The sequence below is a fragment of the Oncorhynchus gorbuscha genome, linkage group LG07, assembly GCF_021184085.1.
Source record: "Oncorhynchus gorbuscha isolate QuinsamMale2020 ecotype Even-year linkage group LG07, OgorEven_v1.0, whole genome shotgun sequence".
Taxonomy (NCBI): Eukaryota; Metazoa; Chordata; class Actinopteri; order Salmoniformes; family Salmonidae; genus Oncorhynchus; species Oncorhynchus gorbuscha.
In genome coordinates this window covers 18,900,059-18,913,690 of record NC_060179.1, presented here as the reverse complement: position 1 = coordinate 18,913,690, position 13,632 = coordinate 18,900,059, and the positions used below count along the sequence as shown (strand labels likewise).

Here is a 13,632-nt window from a genome sequence, read left to right as displayed (position 1 = left end):
CAGTGTATCAAATACTTGTTCTCCCCACTGTAAGTATTCAGACACTTTGCTATGAGAATCGAAATTGAGCTCAGGTGCATCCTGTTTCCAGACTGATCAGAGATGCAGCCAAGAGGCCCATGATCACTCTGGATGAACTGCAGAGATCTACAGCTGAGGTGGGAGACTCTGTCCATAGGACAACAATCAGTCGTATATTGCACAAATCTGGCCTTTATGGGAGAGTGGCAAGAAGAAAGCCATTTCTTAAAGATATCCATAAAAAGTGTCGTTTAAAGTTTGCCACAAGCCACCTGGGAGACACACCAAACATGTGGAAGAAGGTGCTCTGGTCAGATGAAACCAAAATTGAACTTTTTGGCAACAATGCAAAACGTTATGTTTGGCGTAAAAGCAACACAGCTCATCACCCTGAACACACCATCCCCACTGTCAAACATGGTGGTGGCAGCATCATGGTTTGGGCCTGCTTTTCTTCAGCAGGGACAGGGAAGATGGTTAAAATTGATGGGAAGATGGATGGAGCCAAATACAGGACCATTCTGGAAGAAAACCTGATGGAGTCTGCAAAAGACCTGAGACTGGGACGGAGATTTGTCTTCCAACAAGACAATGATCCAAAACATAAAGCAAAATCTACAATGGAATGGTTCAAAAATAAACATATCCAGGTGTTAGAATGGCCAAGTCAAAGTCCAGACCTGAATCCAATCGAGAATCTGTGGAAAGAAATGAAAACTGCTGTTCACAAATGCTCTCCATCCAACCTCACTGAGCTCGAACTGTTTTGCCCACTGTTTTGCCCAAAGCGAACTGTTACCCCAAGCGACTTACAGCTGTAATCGCAGCAAAAGGTGGCGCTACAAAGTATTAACTTAAGGGGGCTGAATAATTTTGCACGCCCAATTTTTCAGTTTTTGATTTGTTAAAAAAGTTTGAAATATCCAATAAATGTCGTTCCACTTCATGATTGTGTCCCACTTATTGTTGATTCATCAAAAAAAAATACAGTTTTATATCTTTATGTTTGAAGCCTGAAATGTGGCAAAAGGTCGCAAAGTTCAAGGGGGCTGAATACTTTCGCAAGGCACTGTAAGGTTGCACAGTTGACAGTGCATGTCAGAGCAAAAACCAAGCCATGAGGTCAAAGGAATTATCCGTAGAGCTCCAAGAAAGGATTGTGTTGAGGCACAGATCTGGGGAAGGTTACCAAAACATTTCTGCAGCATTGAAGGCCCCCAATAACACAATGGCCTCCATCATTCCTAAATGGAATGAGTTTGGAACCACCGACTCTTCCTAGAGCTGGCTGCCCCGCCAAACTGAGGTGGCCAATAACCCAATGGTCCCTCTGACAGACCTCCAGAGTTCCTCTGTGGGGATGGGAGAGGGCCTTTTTGATCAAGTCTTTATGGTTGAGTGGCCAGACGGAAGCCACTCCTCAGTAAAAGGCACAAGAAAGCCCTGTTGGAGTTTGCACCTAAAGGACTCTCAGACCACGAGAAACAAGATTCTCTGGTCTGATGAAACCAAGATTGAACTCTATGGCTTGATTACTAAGTGTCACATCTGGAGGAAACCTGACACCACCCCTATGGTGAAGCATGGTGGTAGCAGCATCATGTTGTAGGGATGTTTTTCTGTGGCAGGGACTGGGAGACTATTCAGGATCGAGTGAAATATGAACGGAGCAAAGTACAGAGAGATCCTTGATCAGGATCCTGTTCCAGACCACTCAAGACTTCAGACTGTGGCGAAGGTTCATCCAACAGGACAACGACCCTAAGCACACAGCCAAGACAACGCAGGGGTGGGTTCGGGACAAGTCTCTGAATGGCCTTGAGGGGCCCAGCCAGAGCCCGGACTTAAACCTGATCGAACATCTCTGGAGTGACCTGAAAATGGCTGTGCAGCAACGCTCCCCATCCAACCTGACAGAGCTTGAGAGGCTCTGCAGAGAAGACTGCAAGACACTCCCCAAATACAGGTGTGCCAAGCTTGTAGTGTCATACCCAAGAAGATTAAAGGCTGTGATCACTGCTAAAGATGCTTCAACAAAGTACTGAGTAAAGGGTCTGAATACTTATGTAAATGTGATATTACAGGGTATTTTTTACATTCTAAAACCTGTTTTTGCTTTGTCATTATGGGGTATTGTGTGTACATTGATGAGGGGGGGGGGATTATTTAATCAATTTTAGAACAAGGTTGAAACGTAACAAAATGTGAAAAAAGTCAAGGGGTCTGAATACTTTCCCGAATGCCCTGTAAGCTCAGCAATCAATAGGGCTTTAATGGTGGGGGGTTGAGATGCTGTGGAGAATGAGAATCCCCTGCAGGCAGATTGAGAGGTGGTACGAAAACGAGAGTTTAAATCCAGCTTCTCATTGTGACCTGGGGTCCTTATCTGATGTTATACTCATACCTTTCAACTTCTCATGTTAAAAATGTGGTTTTCATTCTGTCTGTGTCAGTGCGTGTAAAAGATGATAAAAAGCCTTATTATATTCTGATACTCATGGTTGCGTCCATGACAATGACAGCAAGGCTTAAATGATGTGTGTCCCACTGGGCACAAACTGGTTGAACCCATGCTGCTTCCACGTCATTTCAACAAATAAATTCAATGTGATGACGTCGAATCGACATGTACAACTGATTGGATTTGGGCATGTGTCTTTTTTTCACCCAACTTTTAACCTAAATCCAATGACATGGTTCAATTTGTGGTTGCTTTTAGGTTGAATTGAAGTTGGTTGACAACTCTTCTTCCCCCTCAGGAGACTGAAAAGATTTGGCATGGGCCCTCAGATCCTCAAAAAGCTCTACAGCTGCACCACTGAGAGCATATTGACTGGCTGCATCACCGCTTAGTATGGCAACTGCTTGGCATCTGACTGCAAGGCGCTACAGAGTGTAAAGCATATGGCCAAGTACATCACTGGTGATGAGCTCCCTAGATTGTTCTCTCTGCTTCAGCACAGCACACTGTACCGATGCAGTTAATAGTTAACAGCAATGCAGATAGTCCAAGTAAAGCTTGGGAAAGGCCACATTCACATTTCCATGTCAGTCTAATAAGCTTACTCAAGTGCTTAATAATGACTAATTGGCAAGCATGGAATGCAACAGCAGTCACACCTGTCCTGTCCTTCTATTAGTTCTGTCTTTCCAACATTCGTTACAGTTCATTGCATTTGATATGCTCTAACATGGCATCACATCAAAAATGATGATGATTGTAATTGTCACAATTAATTTAACACTGGAGCAAGGTTAGTTTCGTGATGTAAAACGTTTTTTTGCCATTCATTTTTTGATGTTTTTTCTATATACAAAAGACCGCTTCCCTCATCAGTGGCTTCATCTTTGTTGAGCAAAGTGGCATTAACAAACTTGGGACCATCAGGCTAGCTAATGCAGGGGTTGACTGACAGAGGATTCAGTATGCATGCGAAGCGCTCATGCAGTGACTTCAGGAGAACCTGTGCCAACTGTTTTGCAACACTCATTGACTGCAAGTGTGCCTCAAGGTTGAGAAGGCACGGTACCACATTAGACAGCGACTGTCTGTCAGTTTCAGTTTACTAAATGTTTTTTTCAATTTTAGTTTTATTTTAAGTTTTCGTTTACTATATATAATAACCTTGCACTGGAGATATGCTTTATGTTAGCTTCCCTCAGCTCATCTACATTAGGCTGGTATGCCAATTAGAAGACGAATGGCGTAAAGGTCACTCATGAGTTCCCATTCAAACGATATTGATCGCGTTTAACACTTCTAAGACAGCTGGGGATGCTTGCAATATGAATACCATTGGTATCACCACTGAAGGGACATGCAGTATTTATGACAAATACATTTGGCAAAAAGGGTTGGCATTGGTGTGCAACTATTTAAGCCATTATATATTCCAAACGACTACGTTGGTTGATATACAGTACGTACAGATATTGTTACAGACAAACACAATAGTAGACGTCCTTATGCATGGTATTGCTTATACTGTAGGCTACATCTGCAGCGCAGTCATCTCTCCCTACAGTTTCTAGGTTCGTGTGCCACCTCTCGACAGAACAGCGAGTAGAATGGAAAAGCAAAGACTGTAGCATTTCCCAGCCCATGCTTTACTTTCAACCCAAGGCTGGAGTCAGCACAACGTTCATGCTTCATTCTTCGACGACATTTTCATTTAATGGTCACATAGGTTACTTTTATTTTATTTTATAGCGCCTGTCATGCTCTTCAGGTGCGGACCTGCTCTGATATCCAAGGCATTGAAGTTTGTTTGATATCATTTCGTCGAATAAAGTAGATTATATAAATAATTCCAGCTCAACAAAGACACATTTATTAAAGGGCTTCGTATATGTATATGAAGCTTTCTTGTGGTTTTCGTTATATTTGCTTTCTTGACATTGGAGTTTATTTCCAGCGAGAGAGTTCGAGGGAGCTTTTGCCGCCAAATAGACGCTCGAGCTGTTTGCAACAACTGTTTAGTATACACTCCCGTAGATGTTGTGGAACACATTGGGTGAAACTTTGTCTCTGAAAATAGATAGCCGACAACTAGGCTATACCGAAAACGTTTTCAAACCAAGAAGACGCCAGCTTATGGAGAACAACTACAGCGGTCAAGTAGGCTATATCCAGGTATGTTTGTTAATTTATTGTGTTGTCCACAGTGATTCATTTTGGACTTTTAGCCTTGAGAACAAGACGAACATATTTTCTTTCATTTCACAGGAGTTTTAATTGTCAACCATGAATCAAACAGCAGGAGCAACACAGACATACCGGAGGTGTTCAAAAGCAGGGAATGTAAGTCTTTTCTATTATTAGGACTATTGTAAAGCGGGTTTGGGCTATTGCAAGGTAGGCTATCACAAGCAATCATCAACCATCAACTGAACTGAGAATATGACATTGCTTCTATATTTTCCTATGCGTTCACTGGACTATTGTTTTGCAAATTCCTTTTATGGGATAACGGTGCCCTAAATACATATTTCACATACAGTAGCCTAGGCTATATAAATAGTCATGTATTTTAGGGATTCCTTCCACTTAGGCTACTGTAGAATGTATGGAAGCAGTTGAACCAGAATATGGCCTGACAGCATCCTAATAAAGGACGCTGCGCTTCTGCGCATGGGCGGCCTAGGTGGTTAGGCCCACCAGCGGTGCATGGGTAAAATTATTGGGGAAGACAGAAAAAAAGCCGTATTGCAACCTATGTGTTGTGAAAATTGCGTTGTTCGCTCTGTAACCTGTTAGTTCATATGCTTTGCGACCGTGATATATAGCCCAGCTAGCAATGAGGAATCGGCCCAGAAGCGGCCGTCTTCTGGGGGGCCGGAACTGTTCAATCGTCCCAGATAGGGGTGTCGACTCGGCCCGGAATCAAAATGAATGACTGCCCAGAATTAACCCAAGTACATCGGGCTGTTTCTGTCTACTGATTATGGCGGCATCTTACCAGAATCCCCCCAGAAGCGCCCGATTTAAATATATGTATACAAAATTACCCTGTTTAGTAATTTTAAATAATACTATTCTACATTTTATACATACAAATTATACCCATCCACAAATAAATGACCGTGTCAGTGTGCATGCGTCTAGCCCACCACAGGGGTCGCTAAGGGACAAGGACATCCCGGCTGGGCCAAACCCTCCCCTAACCCGGACGACGCTGGGCCAATTGTGAATCGCTTCACTGGTCTCCCGGTTAGCATGGGTCTTGAACCAGCAGCTGTAGAAACGCAGTTTGCACTGCGATGCAGTGTCTTAGACCGCTGCACCACTCAGGAGGTTCCATCCACAAAGTTTTTAATGCTTATCAATTGCCTTAAACAAAGTATCAAAATACTAAAATACTACGTAGGACTCTTAAATAATTTCTTTATGATGTTAATTGTATTTTTTGATCACAGAAACAATGACGAAGATATGGAAAAAATAAATAAATAATGAAATGTTAATTATATAAAATTGCCTGTGTAATCATCTGCCAGAGAGTAGCCCCAATCGGCCCAAGCCCCAAATAATACATTTGGGCCAGATAACTCACACCGTTGAATAAATTCAACCAAACCTTTGTTTCATCACAAAACCAGAGAGCAACCTATGTCCGGTGAAGTCCACAAAGCATATTACTTTGTTACATGAACTACAGCATGATCAATGAAGTTAATGTTTCCGACATTTTCGGATCACTAAACAACTATTGATTTAGAACCACGGAGAGTTACCTCGAGTCGCAAAGAAAACAGGAGCAGCCTCCTTTATTCCAGCACCATTTCAAATTCTACATTTCCACATCATCAAATCACCGGGCGGGCCAGTCCATAGCATCAATGCCTTCCTCTTGCAGGAACTGCTGACACACTCTAGCCACATGAGTTCTTGCATTAGGAGGAACCTAGGGCCAACCGCACCAGCATATGGTCTCACAAGGGGTCTGAGGATCTCATCTCGGTACCTAATTGCAGTCAGGCTACCTCTGGCGAGCACATGGAGAGCTGTGTGGCCCCCCAAAGAAATGCCACCCCGTACCATGACTGACACACCGCCAAACCGGTCATGCTGGAGGATGTTGCAGGCAGCAGAACGTTCTCCACGGCGTCTCTAGACTCTGTCATGTCTGTCACATGTGCTCAGTATGAACCTGCTTTCATCTGTGAAGAGCACAGGGTGCCAGTGGCGAATTTGCCAATATTGGTGTTCTCTGGCAAATGCCAAACATCCTGCACGGTGTTGGGCTGTAAGCACAACCCCCACCTGTGGACGTCGGGCCCTCATACCACCCCATGGAGTCTGTTTCTGACCGTTTGAGCAGACACATGCACATTTGTGGCCTGCTGGAGGTCATTATGCAGGGCTCTGGCAGTGCTCCTCCTGCTCCTCCTTGCACAAAGGAGGAGGTAGCGGTCCTGCTGCTGGGTTGTTGCCCTCCTACGGCCTCCTCCACGTCTCCTGATGTACTGGCCTGTCTCCTGGTAGCGTCTCCATGCTCTGGACACTACGCTGATAGACACAGCAAACCTTCTTGCCACAGCTCACATTGATGTGCCATCCTGGATGAGCTGCACTACCTGAGCCACTTGTGTGGGTTGTAGACTCCGTCTCATGCTACCACTAGAGTGAAAGCACCGCCAGCATTCAAAAGTGACCAAAACATCAGCCAGGAAGCATAGGAACTGAGAAGTGGTCTGTGGTCACCACCTGCAGAACCACTCCTTAATTGGGGGTGTCTTGCTAATTGCCTATAATTTCCACCTGTTGTCTATTTCATTTGCACAACAGCATGTGAAATGTATTGTCAATCAGTGTTGCTTCCTAAGGGGACAGTTTGATTTCACAGAAGTGTGATTGACTTGGAGTTACATTGTGTTGTTTAAGTGTTCCCTTTATTTTTTGAGCAGTGTATTTACTCCAATCAACGTAAGCTAAATATGATGTGGCTGTCCATGTTTCTGATTTGTGTGCATGCCTGTTCCTGCAAGTAGAAAAACAGGTTTACTCACCCTACTTGTAGAGAAACGCCAATGCCATCCTCATCTTTTTCATTTTGACAAAACAACCTATCACTGTCATACAGTAACGCACGCGTATTTTTTGTTGTCTTAGGATACCTTGTCACGCCCTGACCATAGTTTGCTTTGTATGTTTCTGTTTTGTTTGGTCAGGGTGTGATCTGAGTGGGCATTCTATGTTGGATGTCTAGTTTGTCTGTTTCTGTGTTTGGCCTGATATGGTTCTCAATCAGAGGCAGGTGTTAGTCGTTGTCTCTGATTGGGAACCATATTTAGGTAGCCTGTTTTGTCATTGTGGGTTGTGGGTGATTGTCTGTGTGTAGTGTTTGTGTCAGCACTATTGTTTATTAGCGTCACGGTTGTCATTTTGTAGTGTTCTGTTTTTTAAATTAAAATGACGAACACTTACCACGCTGTGTATTGGTCCTCCGATTCTTCTCGCTTCCCCTCGTCAGATGAGGAGGTCGAAGACAGCCGTGACATACCTGGCTAAAATGCTTGTTCGCTAGCCTAACTTACTTTCATGGGCAACTTTAGCTAGTTAACATTAGCCATCTACATCTAGCTACATATTGAAATTCCATTCTCTCAGGCCAGGGGGACAATGTATGAATTGATGGATGGATCAGAATCTCCGTTAGAATCATTGGCCAGTATGGAGAATGAAGTAAAACCGCAAGTCCAAATCCCTAACTCCATCCATGGCTAATTTAGGAAAGGGCCAATTTTAGCTAGCTACCTAGCCCCTGGAGGACAACAACACAATGAGATGCAACAATTGAAGTTGTTTCTGTCTATTACGTATGCTCTCAATGCAATTTAATAGGAGTGTCGCCAAATCCAAACTGGCTTCCCTTGACACTTTTTTTTGTGCACCAGGACCATTCACAGTTGAGCTCACTCAGTTTAGCTCAACGCTGATGGGCTATTTTATACGTTTGCTTGCTGGCTTCCCTTGAATTCAATGCAATGGGTGGCAACAATATCATATTGTTTTGGACCAGACAGCATCAGATAAATGTCTACACATCCAGAGTAGAGGTCGACCGATACCGATTATTGGAGGACCAAAAAAAGCAGATACTGATTAATTGGCCGATTTTAAAATTTATTTGTAATAATGACAATTACAACAATACTGAATGAACACTTATTTTAACTTAATATAATACATCAGTAAAATAAATTTAGCCTTAAATAAATAATGAAACATGTTCAATTTGGTTTAAATAATGCAAAAACAAAGTGTTAGAGAAGAAAGTAAATATGTGCCATGTAAGAAAGCTAACGTTTAAGTTCCTTGCTCAGAACATGAGAACATATGAAAGCTGGTGGTTCCTTTTAATAATAATAAATAATAATAACATGAGTCTTCAATATTCCCAGGTAAGAAGTTTTAGGTTGTAGTTATTATAGGAATTATAGGAACATTTCTCTCTACCATTTGTATTTCATTAGCCTTTGACTATTGGATGTTCTTATAGGCACTTTAGTATTGCCAGGAACACAACGACAACAGCCACCCTCGAGGCAGCGTTACCCATGCAGAGCAAGGGGAACAACCACTCCAAGTCTCAAAGCGAGTGATGTTTGAAACGCTATTAGCGCGCACCCCGCTAACTAGCTAGCCATTTCACATTGGTTACACAAGCCTTATCTCGGGAGATTATAGGCTTGAAGTCATAAACAGCGCAATGCTTGACGCACAACGAAGAGCTGCTGGCAACACGCACGAAAGTGCTGTTTGAATGAATGTTTACGAGCCTGCTGCTGCCTATCACCGCTCAGTCAGACTGCTCTATCAAATCATAGACTTAGTTATAGCATAATAACACACAGAAATATGAGCCTTAGGTTATTAATATGGTCGAATCCGGAAACTATCATCTCGAAAACAAGACGTTTATTCTTTCAGTGAAATACGGAACCGTTCCGTATTTTATCTAAGGGGTGGCATCCATTAGTCTAAATATTCCTGTTACATTACACAATATTCAATGTTATGTCATAATTGCGTAAAATTCTGGCAAATTAGGCGGCCCAAACTATTGGATATACACTGACTCTGCGTGCAATGATCGCAAGAGAAGTGACACAATTTCACCTGGTTAATTCTTTTTTAAATTTTTTTATTTCACCTTTATTTAACCAGGTAGGCTAGTTGAGAACAAGTTCTCATTTGCAACTGCGACCTGGCCAAGATAAAGCATAGCAGTGTGAACAGACAAAACAGAGTTACACATGGAGTAAACAATTAACAAGTCAATAACACAGTAGAAAAAAAGGGGAGCCTAGATACATTGTGTGCAAAAGGCATGAGGAGGTAGGCGAATAATTACAATTTTGCAGATTAACACTGGAGTGATAAATGATCAGATGGTCATGTACAGGTGGAGATATTGGTGTGCAAAAGAGCAGAAAAGTAAATAAATAAAAACATTATGGGGATGATGTAGGTGAAAATGGGTGGGCTATTTACCGATAGACTATGTACAGCTGCAGCGATCGGTTAGCTGCTCAGATAGCAGATGTTTGAAGTTGGTGAGGGAGATAAAAGTCTTCAACTTCAGCGATTTTTGCAATTCGTTCCAGTCACAGGCAGCACAGTACTGTCTTTTATCGATGGTGGTTATGATATCGTTTAGTACCTTGAGCGTGGCTGAGGTGCACCCGTGACCAGCTCGGAAACCAGATTGCACAGCAAAGAAGGTACGGTGGGATTCGAGATGGTCAGTGACCTGTTTGTTGACTTGGCTTTCGAAGACCTTAGATAGGCAGGGCAGGATGGATATAGGTCTGTAACAGTTTGGGTAAAGGGTGTCTCCCCCTTTGAAGAGGGGGATGACTGCGGCAGCTTTCCAATCGTTGGGGATCTCAGACGATATGAAAGAGATGTTGAACAGGCTGGTAATAGGGGTTGCGACAATGGCGGCGGATAGTTTCAGAAATAGAGGGTCCAGATTGTCAAGCCCAGCTGATTTGTACGGGTCCAGGTTTTGCAACTCTTTCAGAACATCTGCTATCTGGATTGGGGTAAAGGAGAACCTGGAGAGGCTTGGGCGAGTAGCTGCGGGGGGGGAGCTGTTGGCCGAGGTTGGAGTAGTCAGGCGGAAGGCATGGCCAGCCGTTGAGAAATGCTTGTTGAAGTTTTCGATAACCATGGGTTTATCGGTGATGACCGTGTTACCTAGCCTCAGTGCAGTGGGCAGCTGGGAGGAGGTGCTCTTGTTCTCCATGGACTTCACAGTGTCCCAGAACTTTTTGGAGATGGAGCTACAGGATGCAAACTTCTGCCTGAAGAAGCTGGCCTTAGCTTTCCTGACTGACTGCGTGTATTGGTTCCTGACTTCCCCGAATATTCGATGCTATTGCAGTCCGCCACAGGATGTTTTTGTGCTGGTCGAGGGCAGTCAGGTCTGGAGTGAATCAAGGGCTATATCTGTTCTTAGTTCTGCATTTTTTGAACGGAGCATGCTTATCTAAAATGGTGAGGAAGTTACTTTTAAATAATGACCAGGCATCCTCAACTGACGGGATGAGGTCAATGTCCTTCCAGGATACCCGGGCCAGGTCAATTAGAAAGGCCTGCTCATAGAAGTATTTTAGGGAGCGTTTGACAGTGATGAGGGGTGGTCGTTTGACTGCGGCTCCGTAGCGGATACAGGCAATGAGGCAGTGATCGCTAAGATCCTGGTTGAAGACAGCGGAGGTGTATTTGGAGGGCCAGTTGTTCAGAATGACGTCTATGAGGGTGCCCTTGTTTACAGATTTAGGGTTGTACCTGGTGGGTTCCTTGATGATTTGTGTGAGATTGAGGGAATCTAGCTTAGATTGTAGGACTGCCGGGGTGTTAAGCATATCCCAGTTTAGGTCACCTAACAGAACAAACTCTGAAGCTCGATGGGGGGCGATAAATTCACAAATGGTGTCCAGGGCACAGCTGGGAGCTGAGGGGGGTCGGTAGCAGGTGGCAACAGTGAGAGACTTATTTCTGGAGAGAGTAATTTTCAAAATTAGTAGTTCGAACTGTTTGGGTATGGACCTGGAAAGTATGACATTACTTTGCAGGCTATCTCTCCTCCCCCTTTAGCAGTTCTATCTTGATGGAAAATGTTATAGTTGGGTATGGAAATCTATCTTGATGGAAAATGTTATAGTTGGGTATGGAAATCCCAGAATTTTTGGTGGCCTTCCTGAGCCAGGATTCAGACACGGCAAGGACATCAGGGTTAGTAGAGTGTGCTAAAGCAGTGAGTAAAACAAACTTAGGGAGGAGGCTTCTGATGTTGACATGCATGAAACCAAGGCTTTTTCGGTCACAGAAGTCAACAAATGAGGGTGCCTGGGGGCATGCAGGGCCTGGGTTTACCTCCACATCACCCGCGGAACAGAGGAGGAGTAGAATGAGGGTGCGGCTAAAGGCTATCAAAACTGGTCGCCTAGGGCGTTGGGGACAGAGAATAAAAGGAGCAGATTTCTGGGCATGGTAGAATATATTCAGGGCATAATGCGCAGACAGGGGTATGGTGGGGTGCGGGTACAGCGGAGGTAAGCCCAGGCACTGGGTGATGATGAGAGAGGTTGTATCACTGGACATGCTGGTTGTAATGGGTGAAGTCCCCGCATGTGTGGGAGGTGGGACAAAGGAGGTATCAGGGGTATGAAGAGTGGAACTAGGGGCTGATAACTAACCTGAACAACAGTATACAAGGCATATTGACATTTGAGAGAGACATACAGCGAGGCATACAGTAATCACAGGTGTTGAATTGGGAGAGCTAGCTAAAACAGTAGCTAAAACAGTAGGTGAGACAACAACAGCTAATCAGCTAGCACAACAACAGCTAATCAGCTAGCACAACAACAGCAGGTAAAATGGCGTTGACTAGGCAGGGAGGGCCGGATTATCTACACACAGAGCCTGAGTGCGGCTGGGGCCGACAGATAAAACATAAACAAGCAAAATGGAGTACCGTGATTAATGGACAGTCCAGCATGCATCAGCTATGTAGCCAAGTGATCAGTGTCCAGGGGGCAGCGGTGGATGGGGCAGGGAATCTGGACTGGCGAGTATTATCCAGGTTAAAAAAATAAAAAAATAAAAACTGCCTGGCTGTGCCCAAAAAAAAGCCGCTAGTAGTGGATAACAATGACTAAATAGCTCGTAGCTAGTTAGCTGGTTAGCTTCTGGAGGTTCTTGAGTGTGTTCTAAAAATAAAAAATAATAGCGATTCCGTATCACATTGGGTGAGGCAGGTTACCGGAAGGTATAAACAAATTAAAAATCGAGAAGAGATTGAAAGTAAATATGGGTCCAGTGAGTGTTTGGGACGCGGTGATTCAGACGGTTAGCAGGCCTGTGCTAACAAGCTAACAGTTAGTAGGCCGGGGCTAAACAAGCAGGACGAATTAGCAAGCAAGGAGATAGCAAGGGCTAGAAAGTTAGCCTTTGGGGGGAGTCGCGATGGGGTGAGTCTGTTTATGCCTCTTCATGCGGTGACATCGATAGACCGGTCGTGGGTCCGGATATTGTAGCCCAGGAGTATGTTTTGGTGGTAGCACAGGAGCTCTGGCCGGGCTAGCTTCAAGCTAAGTTGGTGGAAACGCTAGCCAGGAGTAATCATCCGGGGTTGCGGTTAGCTAGTTAGCTAGTTGTGAAGATCCAGCTGAAAATATTCCGTTTGCGGTGGGAATCCGGTGGGAATCCAGGGATAGAAAAAAATAATAGGTCCGTTATGCTCTGGTTAGAGTCGCGTTGTTTGAACTGGCGAGAGCTTTCTGAGCTAAAGGTTAGCTGATGACCGGTTAGCTGAAGACCGCTAGCAATGGTTTGCTGACTGATAGCTGGTAGTGATAGCTGGTAGTTAGCTGGCTAGCTTCAGTTGAGGGGTTCCGGAGCCAAAGTAAATATAAATACTTCAGAAAAAATAGCTACATTGGGAAAATATGTGTAAAAAAAATGATATATACAAGGGACACGACACGACAAGACGTCTGACTGCTACGCCATCTTAATATTGCCTGCTAACCTGGATTCTTTTTAGCTAAATATGCAGGTTCAAAAATATATACTTCTGTGTATTGATTTTAAGA

The 13,632-nt window shown here is 44.0% G+C and overlaps 1 protein-coding gene across 1 annotated transcript in view; it reads left to right on the top strand.

Moving 5' to 3' along the window:
• The first annotated feature begins 4,169 nt into the window (after positions 1–4,169).
• Positions 4,170–13,632, top strand: part of LOC124039593 (dipeptidyl aminopeptidase-like protein 6) — a 389,264-nt gene continuing 379,801 nt past the window's right edge. Inside the window, exons 1-2 of the mRNA XM_046355735.1 lie at positions 4,170–4,654; positions 4,748–4,822. Coding sequence (XP_046211691.1) covers positions 4,766–4,822 — 57 coding nt within the window. The 5' untranslated portion in view covers positions 4,170–4,654; positions 4,748–4,765. The remainder of the gene's footprint in view (positions 4,655–4,747; positions 4,823–13,632) is intronic.